The sequence below is a fragment of the Saccopteryx leptura genome, chromosome 1 (assembly GCF_036850995.1).
Source record: "Saccopteryx leptura isolate mSacLep1 chromosome 1, mSacLep1_pri_phased_curated, whole genome shotgun sequence".
NCBI lineage: Eukaryota > Metazoa > Chordata > Mammalia > Chiroptera > Emballonuridae > Saccopteryx > Saccopteryx leptura.
This window is the reverse complement of record NC_089503.1, coordinates 60,867,596-60,892,119: the sequence shown is the minus strand read 5'-3', so window position 1 is coordinate 60,892,119 and position 24,524 is coordinate 60,867,596. Positions and strand designations below refer to the sequence as shown.

The window sequence follows — 24,524 nt, the reverse complement described above, 5'->3', positions numbered from 1 at the left end:
TTTTATTTATTTAAAAATATGGTTAACATGTATTTTTATTTTCCCTATCTTCTCTTCTTTTTTTTTGTTTGTTTATTTATTTATTTATTTATTGAGTTTAGCCAGAGAGGAAAGGAAAGAGAGACAGGAACATAGATCCCTTCTTGTACGTGCCCTGACTGGGGATCGAATCCACAACCTCTGCACTTTAGGCCAATGCTCTAACCAACAGAGCCATCCAGCCAGGGCTCTCTCTCTTTTTTAAGGGGCCAATATCTTCCTCTGCACCCGGAACCTCAACTGACCCTAACCCACCTCTACCTGGAGTGCAGTGCAGGTGAATGGCCCTAGGTGCAGTACTCAGGAGAACGCAGGCATCCGACACAGCTTTGACCTGTCTCTGTGCCACTCTCTGCCCCTCAGGACTGGACAGAGTGTTCATTCTGGGGGGAGGAAGGACATTGCTAATGAAGGCTCTGTTGACATGACTGCTCTTGAGTCCCCTGACATATCCCAGGATAAAGTTTCAGTCCAAAGGGGTGGCTAGGCCAGGCTTACTGGCTCACATAAGCCTGGGACACATTCCTGGCACATCACTCCTCACACCCTGCCTCTCAGGGCAGGAAAGGTGCTCAGAGAGGCTTGTGCCACTCTGGCACCACAGAGTGGGAAACTCAGAATCAGAGCGGAGCAGATACATGCCTGGGCTCACACAGCAAGGCACGGTGGCAGAGAATGCAGGAGTGAGACCCTGGGTCCTAAAGCTGACAGCCTTGGTTCTATATCAGCCCTGACATTGACTTGCTTTGTGAACTTGGGGCATCCCTCCTCTCTAGGCCTCAGCAGGCCCATCTGTAGAATGAGGCAGATGGACAAACAGAGGATTCTAAGCTCAGAGTCTGTCTTCTGTAGTCTCTTCCCCCAAAATCCTGCCTATACCTCAGGGAACAGTGATCCGGGCACTGACCACTCTTCTCCCAGGCAGCCAGCAGTCTGGTGGCTGCTAACATAGGCCACACCTCTGTTCGGAGAAGGGGTGCTCTCCAGGCCAGCTGAGCTGCTTGGGTGGCAAAGATCAAAGAGCTTCATAAAAAGGAGGAGGGGAGGTGTAGGTAGTGGGTACAGCTAAAGATCAGTGCACAACCATTGACAAGAGGCTGGGGAAAGGGGGTGAGACTGGAGGGTTACACACGACTCCACAGAGTGTCGGCCCTGCTGTCAGGTCACCAAGGCCAAAACCTCTCACAGAAGAGGAGCCTGAGATCCCAAAGGGCAGGAGCTTGGCCAAGGTCACCCACAGGCAAGATCAAAGCGCAGGTTGAGAGTCAATGTCCTGGCCTGCCCAAGGTCCAGGGTGGCTTTGGTTTCCATGCCCAGGGGCCTCCCAGGGCCAGCTCCAACGTGTCTTGCGGTTCCACCTCCCAGCTTCTCGGAGTGGTGTGATGAGGGACTCTGGGTTTTGTTCCGGCTTTCAGCAGGGCCAAGGCCAGCAGGAGAGGACACCTGCCTGTCCCTGCTCTGAGCAGCAGTCATCAGGTCACCCTCTTTTGGGGTGAGGGGGCTATCGGCCTCGAGGAGACTTCCTGAAGGGCAGGCCTCTCTGAACCCTGGGGCTTGGCGCCTTACGTGAGGGTCCCAGTAGAGAGAACAGCGTCCACAATTCCTCAAAATTAACCATAATTTATCACTTTTTATCACATGTACAGCTAGCTCCATTTTGCACGAGACTAATGAGGCTCAGTGAGCTTGATAAAGTGTACCTGTGGTCCCAAGGGTGGAAAGTGACAAAGCCTAGCAGGATCCATTGGACAGTGAGCCCACCTGAGGACAGGGACCAGGGCTTCTGTGTCCCCATGCCCAGCACTGCACAGGGAGCAGCAACTGCTGCTCAGTGAATGGAGTGACAGAGCCAGAAGTCAACCCAGGTCTCCAACAGCAAAGCAGAGAGAGGCAGACCCAGGAAGTGGGTCTCAGCAATGGGGAAACCCAGGGCCGAATCTCTCCCAGAGAAATAAGCAGTAGGAATTCAGTGGGAAAGCCCCTGGAGCCTGGACTGGAGTACTAACGCTGGCATGGACTCGCTGGGCAACCTGCACTAAGCCTTATCCCTCTTTGGGACTGTTTCCTCACCTCCAAAATGAGAGGGTTGGGTCCTATGATGCAATATCCTCCCAGCAACAACAGCCTTGAATTCCTAACAGCTGGTGAGATGGGGTCAGGAAAAGAAACCCCAAAGGTTCTGGAAAAAGTGGGCTCAGGCTGGGGTGGACAGAGGGAGCTGGCCCCGGGGCTGCCCCACAATACTAGATTCAGTGGAGGAATGTGAGGGTCACCCAGCCACCTCCCCCGGGCAGCATACCAGGATGTCTCAGTCACTGACTCACAACAACAAACATACACCACCCTGTATCACGCACACTTTCACACTCACATACACTGCCACAGCTCTTCAAAGCCCACTGCTTTCTGCTGGGTTTCCTCCGCAGCTAGGTGTGTCAGGGCTGGGCTGCTCAGTGAGCTGGCCAGACAGGTCTTTCCCCTGTGGGTAATACCTTCAGGATTTTACCAGTTATCCACAATCCACCAGTCTCACTCAAATGCAGCAGGACCCAGATGCCTCTGCCTTGCCTAACTAGCTTGCAGACCACAAGCAAGGGGACAGGGATGAAACCGAAAGCCAGACCGTGCCTCATTTACTGTCAGGACCTGGAGGTTGGCCTTAGAGAAGAGAAGATGGGTACTCAGAAGACTGGTGTGGAGGCCCCAGAGCAGCCGATGGTCCAGCAGGAAGGAAACCCAGAGACTAACTTGGTCTAAACTTGCTTCATATGGGGAGACTGAACCCTGGAAGAGACAGTGCCTCACCCAGGGTTCAAGGGGGCTTTTTCTGCCTTTGTCCTCCAAGCCTGTGGGAGGCCTGAGTGTCTGCCCAAGCTTAGCTCCTATGGCTCTGCTGCATAGGGAGGCAGTGTGCTATGGTGGCAAGAGCTCAGACTTTGAGGCCAGACAGCAATTGGAATCTTGGTTTCACCCTCACTAGCCTCAGTCAGCTTTGCTACTCTGACCTTCAGTTTCCTCTTCTGTAAAAAAGGGATAGCCATGGCCGGTTGCTCAGTGGATAAAGTATCCTCCCTGTACACCAAGTTTGCAGGTTCAATTTCCAGTTAGGGCACGTTTGAGAAGCAATCAATGAGTACATAATTAAGTGGAACAACAAGTTGATGCTTCTCTCTTTCTCCCCCCCCCCCCCAATCAATGGAAAAAGGAGGGATAAAGTTAATACCCTTACAGGGTGCTGAGGACTCCTTGAAAAAAGGTACTGGCTCCTAGAAGTCTCCCAATAAATGGAGATCCTCCCTCTCCACTCCACGGGCTTCTCCTCAAACTCAGATGCCTATGCTCTCATTGTTTTCCCTGCCTCTTCTGTGCTGCTTATCTTTAGGACGGAGTTCTAGGCACAGCTCCTGCACAAGCCTTCCCCAAGCACTTGAGCAACTAGGGTCTCACTCTTCTTCCACTGCACACCAAATTTCCTGAGCCTAATTTCCACGGCCAGAGACCCACCTGCAACCGGCTGAGAGAAGTGATGTTTCTGTAAGAGCTTCAGAAGGAAAGAAAGCCCCTCACACTTATTGTTATACTTGGTCCAGTGCTCTCCTTAGTTCAGGCCAGATGAACCTGGACTACTTAAGTACTGCTCTTGATAAATCCCCTCGCATTTTAAGCTATGCCTTTAATATCCAGTGAAAGGCAGACAAACAATGGCCACAATATCTGCTGTTATACCTGCCCCTTGTATCACTCAGGCTCTCAGATGTCTTTTAGATCCAAATGCTAGAGCAAGTCTTGTTTCCAAGAAACTATGTAGTTTCTTCTTCTTTTCCCAAAACAAGAATCAACGACTGTAGTGCGTCCCCTTTTGCCCTGGCTGCCAGGAATTTCAGAGCTAACAATGAAGCTGAACCACCATGGCTCTGTGACCCTTATGGTTGAAATGCTAGTATTTTCCCCCCAGGTCTTCATTTCTTCGTTTACCTGGTGTGGCATTATATGTATCCTAAACTGCTCAAATCCTGCAAAAATTGGGGAATAGTGTAAACAGATGCTCATAGTGGGAGATGTAGCATGACTCAACTCAGCGTGCGTGATCACTGTGGATGGGTAGGCTAAGGCTTGAATTCAGATTTCCCATCTATTCCCACCCTCCCAAGATAATACCCACAAATCTTTACCTGGATGGGAAAGTAGTCTCGAAAGTAGCGCCACACAGCCCAATTTCGGACCCACTCTGACCTCCGGCCACCTTCCAAAGAACAAAATACAGTGTTGGGGAGGCGTGGGAATGGGAGAGGGTGATGCTTGGGCAAGAAGACAGAGGAGAGCCAGTGAAGTGGGTGACTATCACCCTATCTTCTCTCCCTTCCCCCTGGGCCCCTTTCCATGTTCATTCCCTCCTGTTATGTAAACCCTTGACTGTGTGCTCCTGCAAGGACCAGAATGGGGTCCTCCAACTTTTTTTTTTTTTTTGTATTTTTCTGAAGCTGGAAATGGGGAGAGACAGTCAGACAGACTCCCACATGCGCCCGACCGGGATCCACCCGGCACACCCACCAGGGGCAACGCTCTGCCCACCAGGGGGCGATGCTCTGCCCCTCCGGGGCGTCGCTCTGCCGTGACCAGAGCCACTCTAGCGCCTGGGGCAGAGGCCAAGGAGCCATCCCCAGCGCCCGGGCCATCTTTGCTCCAATGGAGCTTTGGCTGCGGGAGGGGAAGAGAGAGACAGAGAGGAAGGAGGGCGGGGTGGAGAAGCAAATGGGCGCTTCTTCTATGTACCCTGGCCGGGAATCGAACCCGGGTCCCCCGCATGCCAGGCCGACGCTCTACCGCTGAGCCAACCAGCCAGGGCCCAGAATGGGGTCCTTTAAGGCGTTTTTAACCCTCCCCCACCCAAAGTCACTCCCTGGCCTAGTCCAATGTGTTTCACATAGTAGGTGCTAAGCAAAAAGGGACAACACCCACAATGAGAAACCTCAGCTTGTGCAAGAGGGAGGGTTCCAAGGGCAAGGGATGGAGCAAGGAGACCCTGCCCTTACCTTTCTTGGGCGTGTTCCAGTCAAACACCAGCCAGGTGAAGTAGAGCACAGCGATGAGCCAGCAATCGGTACAGAACGTGTACATGAGGATGACTGTGCAGGCCACTCCTGGTGGGCAGGCAGATGGACACAGGTCAGGCCCTGTCCTCCCTGGGTGGGCCTCAGTTTCTCCTGGGCAAAGACTCACCAAGTGACTAAGTGATCATTTACTATGGCACTAAGCTAGGCACAACCAAGGTCATGGGCACAACCTCGAGAGAAGCAGGCTCACAGAGATGAGAGCCTTATCTCCTAGGGGCTGATGGGCTGTCCTGGCAGTGAGGGGCATGTGAGCTCCGTGTTGTTTCGGCAGCAGCGTTGGAAGAGGTGAACTTCGGCTTCTTGTGAAACTGTCTTTGGAGCTGTTTTTTCCCCCTTCTGAATGCTCTCTCCACCCTAGTGCCCAGCACAGTTTCTGTGGACGAGGAAAGGGACTCACCAAGTGCCTCCACATCCCACCCAGAACATGGTAACTTTTACATTTTTTTTTATTTTAAGATTTTATTTATTGATTTTAGAGAAAGGAGAGAGAGAGAGAGAAAGGGGGAAGCGTCAACTCATAGTAGTTGCTTCTCATATGTGCCTTGACCGGCAAGCCAGGGCCTCAAACCAGCGACCTCAGCATTCCAGGTCGATGTTCTATCCACTGCACCACCACAGGTTGGGTTACTTTTATACCATTTTAGAGATGAGAACACTGAGGCTCTATGAGGGGGTAACTTGCCAAGACAGCGGAGAGTCAGGATTCAAACCATAACCTGCACCAGGCTTTAGTAAATCACCAGAAACGAGAAGCCCCAGGCTGCCGCTGGAGGGACCTGACAGAGGAGGACTCCTGCCCCAGGAGGAGGGCTGGCGCTTCCAACATAATGAAGTGCCAGGCAGCCCCAGGCCAAAGTCCAGAACCCATCAGCCCTCTCTTCTCAAAATCCACAGCAGGGTACTTAGAAGCCTCTTTGGGGCCAACTTGCATGGGGTCCCTTTGTTCTGAGCCTGCTGGCCAAGACTGATGACAGGGAGGAAGGAAGGCCCATGCCAAGCCTGGTTCACCCTATGGCTCACCCCTAGGTGCCCTCAGCAGCTTCTATCTTTTCAACTTTTTGTCCAGCCTGCAGAAACTCAGACCCCATCTCTTCAAGACTGTTGTCCAGTACAATACCGTCCTCCCACATGGATTTCTCACCTCTGAAGTCTCTACCCGAGGGGGCCCTATCTTCTTTGCCCCCTAGCACTCAGCACAGGGCCGGGGGCAGCAGGTCCTCATGCTTGGTAGAAGCAGGCCTCCGTCTAGCACCCTCTCCACTTGCCAAGGAAGAAAGCCAACCCCAGCTGTGTGCCCACCCTCTGCTGGCCACTGTACTGGCCAGGGGTGCCTAGGCTGTCTGGCTCTGGACTCCATATTCACTTCTTCCCACCATGCTGAGCCTCTTCTGGTGTCCCACGAGAGGGAAGGGCCACACACAGACTCCTTCCATAAGTCTAAGGGGAGGAAAATGGTCACCCACAATCCAGTCCCGTTCTAGCCTCTCCCCAAGATAGCTAAACACGATACAACTATCTGGGGAGGGGCTGTGAACACAGAGTGACCGGCACCCAGTTTTTCAGGACCAGTTTAGGAGTGTGACATCACAGACAGGAAAGATGAGTCTCTAGGGAGGCATCTGCAGCCTATGAAACTCTGTTAGAGGCAAACTGGAGGCAGTTTGGTGAATGGCTGTGTCTAAGTTAAGGCCACTCACAGAGTCACTCATATTATTAAGCAGTTTGCCACTGGTCCCCTTAATTAAGCTCCTAAAGCAGTCAGGTGGATGCTCCAGGTGGGCCTGGGCGGGACTGTGTGGTTCAGGTGAGCAGCCTGGAAACCTGGCTTCATCAAACCCCTAATTCTACTGAGCGGTCGAGGGACTAGAGAGGCGGAGACCAGGCCTGCCCTAGGTGTCTGGGCTCCCTGGGAAGGTGGGTAACCCCTATCTACTATCCTCCCTCTGATGTTAAGACAGACTAGATGGAGGAAAAAAGAACAGATGGAGAGTCTGGAGACTGCACTCCAGTTCAGGACTTTCTCAGCTGCACGGCCCCACCCCCAACCCCTGAGTGTCCACAGCCCCTCTCACAGCACCCACCGCCTGCCTCCCCCATCAGACTCCTTCCAGCAGACAGTCTGTCAGCTTCTGAACTCTCGGGAGCTGGAACTGAGTCAGAATAACCTCTCTAGTCCCAGCAACCGGCACAAGAAAGGTTTATTGAGCAAAAAATGAACCACACCCATCTAACAACCTTCCTTTCTCAGAGTCTAATCCTAGCTTCCGAACGATGGGCTCCCTGCTGGAGGCTTGCATGTCCTGGGCTGTACAGAAACCACTGCTGGTTCATGAGATGTAAGCAACTGCTTAAAGGCCCTGCTGGCTTCTCATGTGGAAGGCTCAGGACCACCTGCACCATCCTCCTCCCTACACATCATGGTGACGCTCATGATTCAAAACTGATCCCTGAGGCCTGTAAGCAGGGCATCCCGTAGCTGCTCAATGCAGAGAGCACTGGCCCTTCCGCTCACTGGCCACGGCCCAGCCCTGACCCTCAATGTCCTTACAGGGTGTTGGGAAGATCACATGAGATGATGTGTGAAGAGGACTTTACAGTTAAGTGTCCAATCAAAAGATCCATGGATTTGAATGGGGGAAAAAATGACATCTTAATTTTTATCTATCTCTAATGGAAATTTAGTATTTACTTCATTTATGAAAGTAACAGATCACAGTAGTATTAGAATTACTGTTGACAGTGACACCAATAGAAAACAAAGGTGTTTTCATTTCAAATTTATAGCAGTTACAGATTATCTTGAAAAATCATTTATTCTCAACACTACTTAAGAATTATACTAATGGCCCTGGTTCGATAGCTCAGCTGGTTAGAGCATCCTGAAGCGCAGAGGTTGCTGGTTCGATCCCCAGTCAGACCACATACAGTCACAGACCAATGTTCCAGTCTCCCATGTCGATGATCCCACACTCAACCCGGTGACCTTGTGCTCAAGCTAGTGAGCCTGTACTCAAGCCAGTGACCTTGGGGTTTCAAACGTGGGACCTCAGCATCCCAGATCAACGCTCTACCTACTGTGCCACCACCAGTCAGGCTCTAATTTGATTTCGTAATGTGTGCATACTTATATTTCAATATCACTGGTTTTTAATATTAGTGACTTCCTTCGAAATCCAGGGTACTTTGTATTACACACTTAAAAGCACTGAGAAAAGTCTATAGCCGTTGTCAGAATGCCAGAGGAGCCTTTGGCAGAAAAATGAAGTGTGTCTCTGTTCCAGAGGGAGGCTGACGTGGCCACAGCAGCCTCTGCAGCACCAGGAGAGCTTCCACCAGCGATGTGGTGGCAGCAGGATGGAGAGGCTGGGCTGCCCGGGGCAGCAATTAGCAGCAGCTCGGCAGACCTGCCCATCCAACCAGGCTCAGCTCCCACCTACAGGAGGGCGTTTGGAAGATGCGGGGCCTGTTTCTGGGCTGTGGTTGGGTTTGATGGATTGTTAGCCTACAGGTCGAGGCCAGTGCCTGTCTTGTGCTCTATGGACTGGGGTTCTGCCAGCTGCTCAGCTCCCCATCAGTCAAGCTCTGACCCACTCAGGGAAGAGGTGGCTTCTCAGGGCAACTGGGGACTAAGGGAGCTGGTGCATCAGGCGAGGTGGGGCTCTGGGAGACTGAGTCCAGAGGGTTTTGTCTGGGTCCCACTACTTCCATCTCATGTGATTCTGGGCAAAGCTCAGCCCCCACTGGCTCCCTACTTCCTGTCTGAAAATGAAGAGGCTACACTGTGCTCTCTACTCTAAGATTCTAAATAAGTAGCCAAATGCAGGCCGAGATGGGGTTTCAGCCCTGAGGTAGCCATTTTAATTTGTTACTCCCCAGACCAGTGTTTCTTTACCTTTTTGAGGCCGTATGTCCCTGTAAGAATCTGAGGACAGCAGTTGCTTTTCACCCCAGACAAATGTGCACGTACTCTCACATATACTTTTGCACTTAATTTTAGGGGTTCATGGACCCCCGAAAGTCCACTCTTGGGCCTAAAGGTGAGGTGAGAACCAGCTGTTTCAGTCTCACTGCACCTCTGTGAGTTTTTCTCTCCTCACCTGTGAAGCAGGAAGTCAAGGGAAGACACAGCAAGTGCCTGGTACACTGTGGGGTTTGATACACAGCACCCTGTCCCACCCCTCCGTCCCGCAAAGGAGGGAGGGGCTGCACGGAGCTGCCCTGGAAATGTGGTCTCAGAGGTTCCCTGGAGCCCCTGGAAGGACAGTTGCTCAGCATTTACAGGGTAACTCCTGATAACACCCATCAGCCCTGATAGTCCTGAAGAGTAGGCCACCAGAGGGACTCGCCCACGGGCACTGGAACGTATGCAATGCTGTCTGACAGCAGGTTTGTCTGCCTCTGTGCTGGGAAAGCCACTTATTATGCTGGAGTCACAGGGCTGGGGAAGCATCAGAGAAAGGGCTGCTGGGAGGGTGGGGGCTGGCCCGGCCCTGGGCCCCTTCCTTCTCCCTCACAATCCACAGTATCCTGACTCTGGATGGCAACCAGGGAGTGAGGGCAGCAATCTGGACTTGCAGAAGCAGCAACCAAAGCACTGATGCGGGAGGTATGGAGAGAGAGGAGGGAGCAAGCAGTACACGGGCTGCAGGGAGCAGCCGTGGTGTCCAGCAGTGGGTAGGTGAGGGCCCACTGTGACTGGGCCTGTGCTACCTGCTCTCATTCCTCATCCTAGTCTCCACAAAAGCCCTGTGAGTTAGGCAGCATTTTCCTCACATCCAAAATGAGGCAGCTAACTTCTGGACAGCTCCAGGTGCCTTTGTATGGGCACAGAGCGTGTTTGTGTTCGAGTCGGGACTCAAATCCAGCACCACAGCACCATAAAGCAAAGCACTATACTCGCTGGAAAATGTTCATGGGAGGGCATGGCATTTGGGAAAAACGCAGGCTTTGGGGTCCTAGAGACCTGAGTTCAAATATCTGTGAATTTGGGCAAGTTACTTACCTTCTCCGAGACTTGGATTTCCCACCTGTAAAATGGGAACCATACCACCACCTCCCACTGAATCTCACTGAGTTCTCATGCATGCCTCGGGGTAGAGCACTGGATCAGGGACCCAAAAGGTGGTGACTGGGAGGATGCTCTTACCCAGGGGTCCCCAAACTTTTTACACAGGGGGCCAGTTCACTGTCCCTCAGGCTGTTGGAGGGCCGGACTATAAAAAAACTATAAACAAATCCCTATGCACACTGCACATATCTTTCTCTCTTTTTTTTTTTTCTTTACAGGGATAGAGAGAGAGAGAATCAGAGAGAGGAACAGATAGGGACAGACAGATAGGAACGGAGAGATGAGAAGCATCAATTATCAGTTTCTCGTTGCAACACCTTAGTTGTTCATTGATTGCTTTCTCATATGTGCCTTGACCACGGGCCTTCAGCAGACCAAGTGACCCCTTGCTCAAGCCAGAGACCTTAGGTCCAAGCTGGTGAGCTTTTTGCTCAAGCCAGATGAGCCCGCGCTCAAGCTGGCAACCTCGGAGTCTCGAACCTGGGTCCTCTGCATCCCAGTCTGACGCTCTATCCACTGCGCCACCACTCGGTCAGGCCACATATCTTATTTTAAAGTAAAAAAACAAAACGGGAACAAATACAATATTTAAAATAAAGAACAAGTAAATTTAAATCAACAAACTGACCAGCATTTCAATGGGAACTATGGGCTTGTTTTTGGCTAATGAGCTGGTCAATGTGCTCCTCTCACTGACCACCAATGAAAGAGGTGCCCCTTCCAGAAGTGTGGTGGGGGCCGGATAAATGGCCTCAGGGGGCTGCATGCGGCCCGTGGGCTGTAGTTTGGGAACCCCTGCCCTTACCCCTTAGCACAGCAGAGCAGAGCTCCTGTTCTAACCTCTGTTGGGAGGTGGCCCTTGCCTGCCTTCACCCTTAAAGCCCCAGCTTACCCAGCACGAGGAAGGACAGGACCCATTGTAGCACTGAGATGACCTGTAGCTGCTTTTCCACTTTGGACCTGTTGAGCCAAGTGATGGAGAAGAGGTCCTGGAGGGCAGAGAGGATGCTGGAGCCAGTGCCTGCAGCAGAGGGGAGATGTCAGCCTGCTTCCCCTTCCCTACAGCGTCAGAATCCCCAGCACCGACCCACCTCGCACAGACACCTCCCTAGATGTGAGGAGCATGCACCACAAAATCAGACAGACGTGGGTTCAAAGCCTAGCTCTGCCACTCACTAGCTACAAATTCAGAGCTGTTCTCATGCCTCTCTGTGCTCCAGTTTTTATACATACCCACTGGGAATAGTGTCCCCTCAGAGGGTCATTTTGGAGACCAAATTAGTCAGCCAAAGAAGCTAGGGGAATGCTGTTCATAATTATCAGTCCTCTTCCTTCCCCCCACCCCTTCAAACTCCTGTCCTTATCCTTTATCTGTAACTAGTACAAATATTTAACCTCTGCTATCTGTGTTTGTGAGCAAAGGACAGAGGATCAACATCCAGTTTGCAATGTTTTTATTTTTGTCAAGCTGTACTTTGAGTACCCCGAATCCCTACCCCGCCTCCTTAGCCCCAGGACTGATGCCCTTTCCAAGGAGCTGAGGCCTCTCTCCCATCCCCCAGCACCGCCGAGACCACCACCATGAGCCCCTTCAGAGGGATTTACACATTCACCTTCATCTCAGTGCCCAAAGCTCGGGGCCCACAGGGATCCAGCAGAGCCTTTGCTTCCGCAAAGAACCTGCTGGCCAATGAGCTTCAGGCCACCTGGCACACTGAGGGCTGTGATTTAGTCCATACCACGCAAGTGCCAAGCCTGGAAGTTAGGACAAGATGTGCTTACTTCATTGGCTCTATGCCCCCAGGATGACGCTCTGGACTTCAGTGATTGAGGGGCAGTTGGACCAGAAAGCCTGGTGACTGCAACAGAGGCAGCACTAGCGGTTGGGGGGAGCATCTGGCAGGGGAGCTAAAGGAGTGGACCTCTTCAAACCCCATGTCTGCTGAGCCCCAACTGCATGCCTTTCACTCAACACATCTTCACTGAGCGCCTGCTGTGTGCTAGTCAAACATTTCTTCACACCACTCACTCTGCAAGGCCCTAGGCACTAAGTCACAATCTTGTCCTTGAGGGTCTCATGACCTTTTACTCTGGCCTACAGCTGGGAGTGGGAGGGAGAGGGTTTTAGGGGCTTACATTCAAGCCTTTGCATTTCTTTAAGATCTGTAGAGCAACAAGGTCACAGCAGAGTTTAGAAGGGCACATAACTCTCATCAACTGAAAGTCAACAATTGCTTTGACTCTTAAAAGGAACACAAATAACTCAAGGCAGGCACACCAGTCCTGTCTTCTTTACCTGGTCTAATGGAGCAGTGGGAGGGGGCTTGGTACAGCAGGAATCAGACGCAAGTTCAAATCTTGGTTCTACTCACTATTGTGAACCCAGGTAAAACCATGAGGGCTTCCTGACATATACCAAGAGTATGGTACATATTAGGTGCTCAGTAGCATCTAATACTCCAAAGGCATAAGCAGGGTAGAAGAGGTAGTATGTGAAGTCACAAAAGTGACTAAAGAGGTTGGGCCACAGAGGCATTGGCCCATAACTGCTCCTTCACCCTCTCTCTATAAATCCTACTGTCACAGGTCCTTTCCACCTCTGCACTTTCCTGACAACCCCTCCTGGAGACTGAGAGCCCTCTGGACTCATCTAGAATAGCCCAGTTGGACCATCAGGGAGACTGAGGTGAGCAGCACTGTCTCACACTAGCTTATCCAGACAGTAGAGCCAGGGTTGGAATCCAGGATTCCTGGCCTCTGCTCAGGCCACCTCCCTTTCCTCCACAGCAGGTGCCAAGTGCCCATGGGACATAGCAGGGCCTGTCTTCCAAGTCATGCCCTAGAAGCTGGCTCTGCCTCTTGAGTTGTGCCAGATGAAGTGAAGCAGGGGCCCTGGCAGCTGGGTGGAGGCTACGGGGTAGGCACAGCCCTGCTCTGGGTCTGGGGCAGGCTGAGTGCTCTGGCTGGAAAGAAGGCAGAATGGATGCCTGCACCTTCCTACTCAGAGTGTAGTCAGAGAGCTGTTTAAAATGCCTGGGTCTGCTGAATCAAAACCTGCATTTTTTTTTTTAATAAATTTTTATTAATGGTAATGGGATGACATTAATAAATCAGGGTACATATATTCAAAGAAAACATGTCTAGGTTACCTTGTCATTAAATTATGTTGCATACCCCTCGCCCAAAGTCAGATTGTCCTTCGCCACCCTCTATCTAGTTCTCTGTGCCCCTCCCCCTCCCCCTAACTCTCCCCCTGTCCTCCCTCCCCCCACCCCTGGTAACCACCACACACTTGTCCATGTCTCTTAGTCTCATTTTTATGTTCCACCAATGTATGGAATCATGTAGTTCTTGTTTTTTTCTGATTTACTTATTTCACTCCTTATAATGTTATCAAGATCCCACCATTTTGCTGTAAATGATCTGATGTCATCATTTCTTATGGCTGAGTAGTATTCCATAGTGTATATGTGCCACATCTTCTTTATCCAGTCTTCTATTGAAGGGCTTTTTGGTTGTTTCCATGTCTTGGCCACTGTGAACAGTGCTGCAATGAACATGGGGCTACATGTGTCTTCACGTATCAATGTTTCTGAGGTTTTGGGGTATATACCCAGTAGAGGGATTGCTGGGTCATAAGGTAGTTCTATTTGCAGTTTTTTGAGGAACCACCATACTTTCCTCCATAATGGTTGTACTACTTTACAGTCCCACCAACAGTGAATGAGGGTTCCTTTTTCTCCACAGCCTCTCCAACATTTGCTATTACCCGTCTTGTTGATAATAGCTAATCTAACAGGGGTGAGGTGGTATCTCATTGTAGTTTTGATTTGCATTTCCCTAATAACTAATGAAGCTGAGCATCTTTTCATATATCTGTTGGCCATTTGTATCTCTTCTTGGGAGAAGTGTCTATTCATGTCTTCTTCCCATTTTTTTATTGGATTGTTTGTTTGTTGTTGAGTTTTATGAGTTCTTTGTAAATTTTGGAAATTAGGCCCTTATCTGAGCTGTTGTTTGAAAATATCATTTCCCATTTAGTTGGCTGTCTGTTTATTTTTATATCAGTTTCTCTTGCTGAGCAAAAACTTTTTATTCTGATGTAGTCCCATTCATTTATCTTTGCTTTCACTTCTCTTGCCATTGGAGTCAAGTTCATAAAATGTTCTTTAAAACCCAGGTCCATGAGTTTAGTACCTATGTCTTCTTCTATGTACTTTATTAAAACCTGCATTTTAACAAGATCCTCAGTCCAAAGTCTCAGTAGGGCAAGTTTGGAATGGGGGCGGGGTGAAGGGGGGAGCTGGGGACCTCTACCTTTGTCAGGCAGGGGAAAAGGCAGGCAGCGGAGGAAGGCAGGACCTCAAACACTGTCTAATCTGACCACTTCCTACTGCAAACAGGACCCTGAGGCCAACGGCATGAGGAAAGCTTAAGAAAAGGGCTCAGACTAAGCCCCAGCCTTTAAGGTCAGGACCAACCGACTGGCTGTACTCATTACCCCTACCTGGAGCATTCCTGCTTGGGGGGAGGAAGCATATAGTAATTCCACATTGGTGACATGTCCCCCCATTGAAACAACGGAAAAGACCTGGATCTGCTAAGCTTATCAGAGACCTCTCACAATTAGATAAGGTGAGAGTGCAGGAACTGCAGACCACCTTGTCCAACCCTCACCCAGACAGGAAGAAGGGAGCTTAAGGGACTCCCACAAGTCCCACCGCAAGTCGGCCAAAGCCAGGCTTTCCCCACTTACCCAGTCTGTTCTCAGGCCTAGAGGGAAGGCTCTGGCCTTGTCCCACCCATGGCCCATGGCTAGCTCTGCATGGGAAATGCAAAGTCCCCTGGGAATGCCAGGTGTCCCTGTGGGAGGCCAGGACCCACTCGGGGCTGCCTCCTGGCCACAAGAGTCCAACCTGACTGACCACAGAGCACAGCCCCAAGAGCTGGCCTGTCCAGGACACTAAACCTCAGCCCTAATGGAAGCCCCCTGTGGGCCTAAGAAATATCAAGCCATTGCTTCTGTGCCTAGAATACCCCTTCTTGCATTGCCCACCTGATGATTCCCCAACAATAAGATAGAGCAAGCCTATGGAGAGAAGTCATCTTTCTTCCTCTGAGATGATAAACCCTAATCTAACTCAAGCCTGGAACTGTATGGGGCTATTTTACTACTACCCCCAGCCCCCATGGGGAGAACTGGTCTGAAGATCAGCTGAATAGAGAAATAAGACAGAGAAATGGAGTCCCCTCTCTAGGCTCCTACAGCCCCTCACCTTGTACTGACTGCTGGTTACAAGTCCCTTCTCCCATCACACTGGGAGCTGCGCAGGGGCCAGGTCCGGGTCTCATTCACATCTGGGTTCCCAGTGGCCTGCCGGGGCCTGGTCCAGAGCACAACTTACAAAGGTTTGCTTAGCAAGAGGAAGAGCAGGTCTCTGCTCTGGCTGCTCCCCAGGCCCCCAGGCTCCCTCCCTGCAGGGCAGGGTGACAGGTATGCTGCCCACATGGCCCATGAAGCTTTGGGGCCTCCAAAGAACTTCCATCGACACTCTGACTCCTCACTAGGCCTGTGTGTGTGGCATCATCATTCCCATTTTTATGGTGATAAAAATGGATCAGGAAAGTAACAATGCCAAAGTCATTAGGTCAGAGGGTGGCAGAGTTGAGCTCAATTCAGCTTCTAGGACTGCATCCCGTCCCTATGCTACAGGTCCCCAAGTTCCTTCTCTCTTCCCACAACAAAGTGGAGGGCGGCTGGGAGGAGACAGGGTACAATGAATGGCCTGTTTTCCTTCAGAGGATGGGCCCGGAGCAGGCATGTTGTGCGGTCGGTTAAGTGACAACAGGACTTGGAGTTCCCATCTCAGCTCCGCCACTGATGTGTTGACATTGACCAAGTCACTTCATCTCTCTGGGCTTCGGCTTCCCCTTCTATATGGAGGTAGGGAGGATAAACTCTACAGCCTCTTCGAATGCTTGGACTCCGATGTCCACACTCCTAAGGACACCACCGAGGCTTGCCACCTCGCAACAGTCCTGGAACCATTGTCTGGCAGATGGGAGGTGAGGGTTCGGCTGGGCACCCCCAGACCCCTGCCAGCCTGCACCACTCAGCTGCCAGCACTGCCTCTGCCCTGGCTGTGGCTGGGAGGGGTCCAGCAGGAGCTGGTTGGATGCCAATGCTGCAATCAGATGCCATCACTGCCACCTATACACCCAGCCCTGGGTGGGGCCAGCAGGGAGCCTAAGCATCTAGCCAAGTCCCAGCTTCGATCTGCTCCCTTGCCACCCCGCCCTCGGCACAGCACAGCTCTGCACACCCTCCCGGCCCCAGTCCGCGGCAGCCAGTGCCTAGTGATCCGGTCATCCTCCTCTACCAGTGTCTCCTGGGTACCGAGCCTGGCACCTGACTCATCTGTGCGCCCAGTGCCCTATACAGGGCCTGTGAAAGGAGGAGCTCACAGAGGTTTATTACATGAATGAACAAACCCATGGGCCCCAGAGACAGTTGAAGGCCTGGATGCCCAGGTTAAACTGGCTGCCTGACAGGAAGCCCCCACCCCCGTCCCTTTACTGAGGACTCCGGAGTTGGGGTGGAGGGTGGAGGAAGGGAGTTTTTCTCACCTCCCTGAGCACAAGTCTCCCCATCTATGATGGGAACAGAACCCCTACCTACAGAGATGTCCTTCTTTTCCATGGAGGGAGACAAAGGCAGGTATAGGCTGACAAGTCCTATAAAGAAAAGTTTTCAACAGCCAATTCAACTAGCTGCTCCCAGGTTCCAGTTATTTTACACAGCACATTTGCTCCTAGGTTTGGGGAGGGCAGAGGGAGTGGGGCTGCCGGCGAGGCCCTGAGAAGCTCTCTCGAACCCAGAGAGGACCCCCCCTCCCCTCATGTCTATAGAGGGGTTCACTGTCCACAGCACTGCCCAGGAAGGTAGGCGAGGCAGGAACAGGCAACCCCATTTCACAGAGAAGGAAACTGAAGAAAGGTGAAGTTAAAACCGTTTAAGCCATTTGCTTGAGATCAGGAGAACCAGCACTCAAGGCAGGTATTTGGGCTCTGAGTCCCTCATTTCCACAATGCCACGCTGTAGGGCTGGTCCCCAAACCAAGCCAGTCCACACCCAGACTTCAGGAACACACGCCCAGCTAAGCGAGGGCTGACTGTTCTGCCCCACTCCATGCCCCAGTCCAGTGGGGACATTCTCCTGTGCACTGGCTGTGCAAGGGATGTGAACCCCCATCCCCCATGTGTTCCTACAAACAGAGCTCCTGGTGCAAGGGCTAAGCCAGAGCTGCCCACAGCAGTGGGACCAACACCCCTCAGTCCCAGGCTCGGCGTGGGGGTGGGGGTGGGTTTGTCTGAACACCTCCTTGCTCAACAGCTGATAGCAGAGTGACCAGGGAGGCACACCCAGGGCTGATGAAAACAGCTTCCTCTCAAACAAGCCTGAGAGGGCAGGGTCCAACCTCCCACAATCTGAAACAGGGCCCTGGGCCAGCTCTGCCCCTGCATGGCTCTGTGACCTTGGCCAAGTCACTTAGCCTCTCTCAGCTTCGATTTTCCCATCTGCTAAATGAGGACAATAATCCTAACTCACAGGGTTGTTGGGGAGGCTAAATGGAGAGAACACATGTAAGGAACGTTTGGCATGTGTTAGGTGATTCAGTGATAGCTACTGTCATTGCTTCTGTCATCGGCCAGTGTGGGAAGGAGTATTAATAATAATAAGTAAGCCCTGGCCGGTTGGCTCAGCAGTAGAGCGTCGGCCTGGCGTGTGGGGGACCCGGGTTCAATTCCCGGCCAGGGCACACAGGAGAAGCGCCCATTTGCTTCTCCACCCCCCTCCCCCTCCTTCCTCTCTGTCTCTCTCTTCCCCTCCCACAGCCAAGGCTCCATTGGAGCAAAGATGGCCCAGGTGCTGGGGATGGCTCCTTGGCCTCTGCCCCAGGCGCTAGAGTGGCTCTGGTTGCGGCAGAGCGACGCCCCGGAGGGGCAGAGCATCGCCCCCTGGTGGGCAGAGCGTCGCCCCTGGTGGGCGTGCTGGGTGGATCCCGGTCTGGAGCATGCGGGAGTCTGTCTGACTGTCTCTCCCCGTTTCCAGCTTCAGAAAAATACAAAAAAAAAAAAATAATAATAATAATAATAATAATAAGTAAACACAAAGTTGTGCATCATGAGAAGAGGGAGCAGAGTGACGGTGGTAACGGGAGGCTTCAGGGAGGCAGTGAAGCTGGGCAGGGCCCTGAAGACAAGGTCTAGGAGGCAAAGAAAAGGAAAGCGGGCACTGGGGTTGGGACTACTGCTGGAACAGACTCAGAGGGAGCTGTAAAAAGGCAGGCCCAGAGAGAATGTTCTATGACCTAGGAATGAGAGTACGCGTTCACCCCAAGCAAAGCAGAGCATACAGAAGTCAGAAAGGGCTAGTCCAAAATGGCTTCCTGAGGAGGTGGCTGGGGCCAGAGATAAGACTGAAGTGGGGAGCACTTAGGAGGGGCCAGGCTACTGGGGAAACAGCAGTGGACACAGAAGATAAAGTCTCACCTGGCAGGGGGCTTACCTTCTGCGGAGGGAGAGAGAAAGCACCTGCTCATGAAGGTGTAATGTAGTGTCAGGCAGTGATGGGAGAAATGAAGAAAAATAATGTGGAGGGTAATGGGCTAGAGAGAGGGGCAAGAGGATCCTGTGACCAGTGGAGAGGAGGCACTGAGCACAGCCAGCGCCCGCGGGGAGGCAGCAGCACAGGGTCGTGTGTATGGACAGCGCACACTGCAACCCCGAACCCACCTTCAATACCGGTACGGGGAGGGTGTGCGCCAACCTGCGAAAGACAGAGACAGGAAGCTGGACATCAGAAGGGTCTGGCCCCTAGCTCCCAGGAAGCATGGATTTGGTGAGTCACCTCCTGTGTTAGCCTCAGTTTCTCACCTGTACAGTGGAGCTAATATCTACCTCGGCAGACTGTTGTGAGAATTAAATGAGATAATGTGTAGGCAAGAGCTTCATAAAAAGTAAAGACCTATGTGAACACCAGGTAATTATCAAGTGAGCCTCAGTGTCCTCTCCTGTCTAATGGGTACAACAAGCCCTGTCCTGCATTGAAGCAGAAGTGTTGGCATCAGTAGACGGGATCCAAAGCCTAGCTCTGACCTCTTACCTGCTGTAAGAACTTGAAAGTCCCTACCCCTAAAGAGACTCAGTGTCCTCCTTTGTTGTGATCCAGGATTGCTGTAAAGAATCTAAAATACTTATGGAAAAGGCCCAAACAGTGTCTGGCACGTCTGTTACAGACCTAGAAAGCTGCCTGTGAGGTCACAGAGATGTGAACAGCCTCTAGGGATTCTGTGAGTGGGGAAGTCATTCTGCTCACGTCCTTAGAGGGACGTGCCCTTGGGACCCACCTGGACCTTAAGCTCTGCCCTGGGCCACCAGCTGCCAAGTAGACAGTAAGAAAGTCACCCCAAGCTACACGAAATAACTGGGTACAAGTCTGCATGGAGGCAGAGGATGGACATACTAACACCTCTGACTGACCCTGCCAGTCCCAGGAGGGTCCAGGAAGCTAGGCCAAGTGCCAAAGAGATGCCACATCTTCAAGGTAAGAGGCAAGCTCTCTGCCAAGTCCCCAGTTAGCTTCTAGCAGGACCCCACACATTTGATGATGAGAGGGTCATGGCTCTGGAGGGTCGTGCCTGTTATTTTAGAACCCGAGTCCAAGCTGGGTTCCTGCAAGATTTGCCACTGAAACTGCCCCCATTCTGTATCTCACCACATGCTCAGCCAGACATTCCTTCCTTCCAGGAAGTCTTCCCACATTCTTGGCCCTGCCTGCATTCCCTGCAGGTAGAGTTCTGTCACCTGCGAATCCAGTCTGGCCACTGGTTCAACACCAGCCAGGCACTGAGTACTGGCCCTTTGGAAGCCCTCTCCCCCCACTTCATGTGTTCCACCTCACCCTCTACTTGGCCTTCTCATTACGAGAAAGAGTGTGCATTTGTTTGCAGGAGCCAGGCCTTGTTTACCCGGGTCTCTGTGCCCAGCACAGGGTCAGGCACAGAGCAGGTGCTCAGTCAGTGCTGGCTGAATGACTGGATGCTCCAGGGAACTGAGATGGACAAGCCCAGTCCACAACTGACTGACTTGGGCCATGACAGAGGGTCGAATGGGACTTTCTGAGGAATCAGGAGGAAAAGGTCTCCTCCAGCTAGGGGTGTGTTAAAGGCAGGATAACAATGGAAGGCTTAGAGGGAGGGAGAAAAGAGTGGAGCCCAAATATTAACATTCATCAACAAGTGCTCTCTAAGTACCCTTCACACGCCAGGTGCTGCAACAGGGTGCTCCAGACCCTGCCTCTGTTCTGGGGCACCTGCTGGAGGCTGAGCTCTTCCCGGGGCCACCTACGTCAGCTAACAGCCCCAGCAAACAGGCTGTGAACAGTAAGGCACAAAGGGTAGTCAGGGCCAGGGAATCCAGAGGAGGGCCCGAACCCAGCCTGGGGGATGGATGTTCTTGGAAATGCCTTCCTGGAGGAAGTAATGGGTCAGGTGAGGTATACGGGTGAGTGATAGTTTGTCAGGCTGACAGGAAGGAGGTGCAGGGTCAGGACCCCAGGTACTGGAGTTCTGCAAATGGATTTGCAATGGCCTGGAAGGGAGAGAGCAGAAGTTTGAGGAATTAGCTGTAAGCAGCAGCCAGGCTGGAGCAAGGAGCCTGTGGGAGTGCATGCATTTAGGTGAGAAAGTGAAGAGGGAGCCACGGAGGACCAGGCATGGCAGGCCACGGAGTTCTGGACGCCACCCTGAAGGTCAGGAAGTTTGTCACCCACTCCTCCCATTTCTTCTACCAACTGAGGCTGGTGCCTAAGGGTCCCAAAGCCGCTAGCCAGCTGTTTATCTGGTCCTGACATACTGCTGAGTTCTTTTCTGAAGGAAACTAATAATTTCCACTTAAGGATCTGTTTTGCAAATTTGGGGTCCTTAAAGCAGGGCTCGTTGGGACATGTGGCCCAAGGGAGAAGCCAACACATAGCTGGGTGTGCGCTGGTTGGGAAGCGCCAGGCTTGGCTGTCAGGACCCTGCCTAGGTTCAGTGGATTCCTGCTTGTTGGTCCTCAGTGCCTCCCGCATAGGATACAGGCAGGAAGCCAGGCACCCTGGGCATTCACAGATATGCGGTGACCCAGGCCTCCTCTAGCCTTCCCTGCGTCTCAGTTTCCCACCAGCACTAAATTAATAGTTTGGGTTAGATCAGCTGAAATCTGAAATCCTGACAACCTGGGCCTTACAGGCGTCCCCAAACTACGGCCCACAGGCCGCATGCAGCCCCCTGAGGCCATTTATCCGGCCCCGCCGCACTTCCGGAAGGGGCATGTCTCTCATTGGTGGTCAGTGAGAGGAGCACTGTATGTGGCGGCTCTCCAACAGTCTGAGGGACAGTGAACTGGCCCCCTGTGTAAAAAGTTTGGGGACCTCTGTTACTAATGAATTTTTATCCATAAGCGATCCCCTTAAAGAGACTATAAGACCCTCCTTAGGCTACTACTCCAGAGACCTGAATTTTCAAGTATTTGGCTTCAATGAAGCGGGGAAATCCTGGGAGGAGAGGTCAAGAAAGTGGGGCTCTTAGGATTCTATATGTTTCTAACACTTTGTAATAGTAACCAGGACTGTCAAGGTGATTGCTGAAGACCCCAATGGCCCACTTTTCCCAACCCCACCTGCTGGCACATTAAAAAATAGCTACTGAAGTGGGAGAAGTTGCCATGGCAACACCACCAGCCTGTAGGTACACATCACCAAGGAGTCCTCAAAATAGGCTCCTGTCACAACACATGAGCAAGTGTGGGTGTTAAGTTCTTCTGGGGCACTTATCTGGGCCCCAAGCAGGACATTAGCCCATTTTTACAAGGACAAAATGAGAACAAGAGTGAAGAGGAAGCTGACCCCCCAAGGTCCCACAGCAGTCAGGAACAAGGCTGGAATCACATTTCTGCAGCAGATTCGTAATGAACCGGAAGGGGCCCACCTCAGCCAGCCCTCCTCACAGTACAGGTGAGGGCGTCCAGGTTCCGAGAGGGTAGGGTTTTGCCCAAGCTCACATGGGAAGCAGAAGTAAAGTGAGGCTCCCGGACCTTTTCTCAGAGCTGTTAAATATATGTGCTCTAATAATGAAAGGAATTCACATTTTCTGCTCCTTTTGATTTGCCCAATGCGTTTGTGAGTTCAGCTTCCCAGGGTATGCAGCATAGCCCGGGCAGATACTCTTGTGATGCCTTTGCCCATTTTATAGATGAAGAGACTGAGTCAGGAAGAGTCAGGAAGGCTTGCTAAAGCTGCCCATCAGTTTGGAGGCTGAGCAGACCCCAGGCTTGACTCCTAGCCCCAGGCCCTCAAATCTACTAGCAGCAGCTCCATATTAGGAGGGAAATCCATGAAGTAGGAAAATCCTGGGAGGGGAGGTCAAAGAAGTGGGGCTCTTAGGATTCTATGTTCCTAATATTTTGTAATAGTAACTAGGACTGTCAAGGTGTTTGCTGAAGAAGGCCAGGAAACTGAGTTGCACCCCCCTGAGCCCCCATGGGTGTAGGTGAGCCACCCCAGGCCTGAATAAGGCAGCCTGTCTTTGCCTCATAGCATACATACCAGGATTTAGGCCCAGGTTGCTGACTTGAAGGCCCTGCAGTCAGACTGCCCTTCCCACCCAAATCTCATGCCCCTGTTTACACATTCCCTGTACCTGAATGTTTTTTCCTGCCTTGCTAATGCCCATTCATCTTGCAGTATCCAGACTGAATGTTACCTCTTTCAGAAAGCCTTCCCTGACCCCAAGGTGATTTAGCTGCCCCACCTCCACGTCCAGGCATCCACAGTTCCCCTTGCTTTCCTTCCTATCACTGTGTGGATCACTGTGACAGTCATCTGTATATCCCCCCAGTCTCACTTCCTCAAAGGCAGAAACGAGAGCTGACCAACCTGTGTGTAGTACAGAGTCTAATGCACAGGAGATGCTCCCTCAATAAACCAAAGGGCTCCACCATGGTGAAGCTTCCTGGATGGCCCAGAGCAGAGCCTGCTACTCTCCATAGTCTTGGTGAGTGTCACACAGGATGAAAAGACCACAAGAACTAACTTGAGTCTCAAAAATGGGGTTACAAAGCACTTTACATTCACGCTCACTCAAATCCTCCCTTCCTTGAGAGTTTGAGATTTGTGATCCTATTTTACTGGGATAGTGAGATCCCCGAAGGGGAAGTGAGCTGCCAGTCATGCCCCAGAGGGAAGCCAGGGCTGGAATTCTAGTTCTCTGTCTTCTAAGCCCTGGAAGCAATGAGGGGACCCTGGTGAGTCCAGCTCCATCCATTTTGCACTCAGCCTTATAGCCAGCTTCTCAAGAGATTGTGGGGTCTCCAGGACAGGGAGACCCAGCCTCAGCACAAGGGACAAAGAGGGGGCCTGAGGAAGAATGAGGAATCACACTGAGGCTAAAAGCAGCACTTCCTGCCAAGAGGAACAGGGCATCTCCCAGGAGGGCTGAGGGCTCATTAATGATTCATTCATTCAACAAATATTTACTGAGAACCTACTACATGCCAGGCACTGAGAAAGACACACAAGGTGCCTGTTCCCAAGGGACTGACATTCTTAAGGGGAGATAATGACCTAAACAGATAAGTCCACATGATAATTTAGGTAATAATAATGACTATAAAAAAATAAAAGGAGATGTGGTGACTAGGGGGTGGCTCTCTACATGGCATGGTCCAAAAAGGACTGTGAGAGGATACTGTATGATCAGCCAGCTATGCAAAAATCTGGGCAGAAGGGCAGCACACACGAAGGCCCTGAGTGGACAGGACTGAACTGGAGGGAAAGCTGCAGGAAGAGGAAGACCACTGGCAGTTCCAGAGCACAACCTGGTAGCAGGTGAGGTCGTGAAGTAGTGGAGCTACTCACGTGGGGCTTCCTGGCCACGAGGAGGAGTTTGGAAGGCTTAAAGTATGAAGAGGGGCAACTGTCAGTTTGCCTGGCATCGCAGCTCTGGGGGCTCGTGGTGTCTCTATCCATCAGGGCAAGCGGGGCTTGGGAGGGTCTGACTGGTGGTGGCACAGTGGATAGAGTATTGGCTCGGGACACTGAGGTCCCAGCTTTGAAACCCAGAGGTCACCAGATTGAGTATGGGCTTACTAGCTTGAGCGCAGGGTCACTGGCTTGAGCCCAAAGTCACTGGCTTGAGCAAAGGGTCACTGGCTCAGCTGCAGCCGCCTGGTCAAGGCACATATGAGAATCAATGAACAAA

General features: G+C 51.9%; 1 protein-coding gene across 1 annotated transcript in view; it reads right to left on the bottom strand.

Moving 5' to 3' along the window:
• The window catches only part of DGAT2 (diacylglycerol O-acyltransferase 2), a 37,338-nt gene that overhangs the window by 9,226 nt on the left and 3,588 nt on the right, over positions 1 to 24,524 (bottom strand). Inside the window, exons 2-4 of the mRNA XM_066368762.1 lie at positions 11,114 to 11,242; positions 5,073 to 5,180; positions 4,212 to 4,282 (exon numbers count right to left, since the gene is read on the bottom strand). Of these exons, the coding sequence (XP_066224859.1) occupies positions 4,212 to 4,282; positions 5,073 to 5,180; positions 11,114 to 11,242 (308 nt within the window). The remainder of the gene's footprint in view (positions 1 to 4,211; positions 4,283 to 5,072; positions 5,181 to 11,113; positions 11,243 to 24,524) is intronic.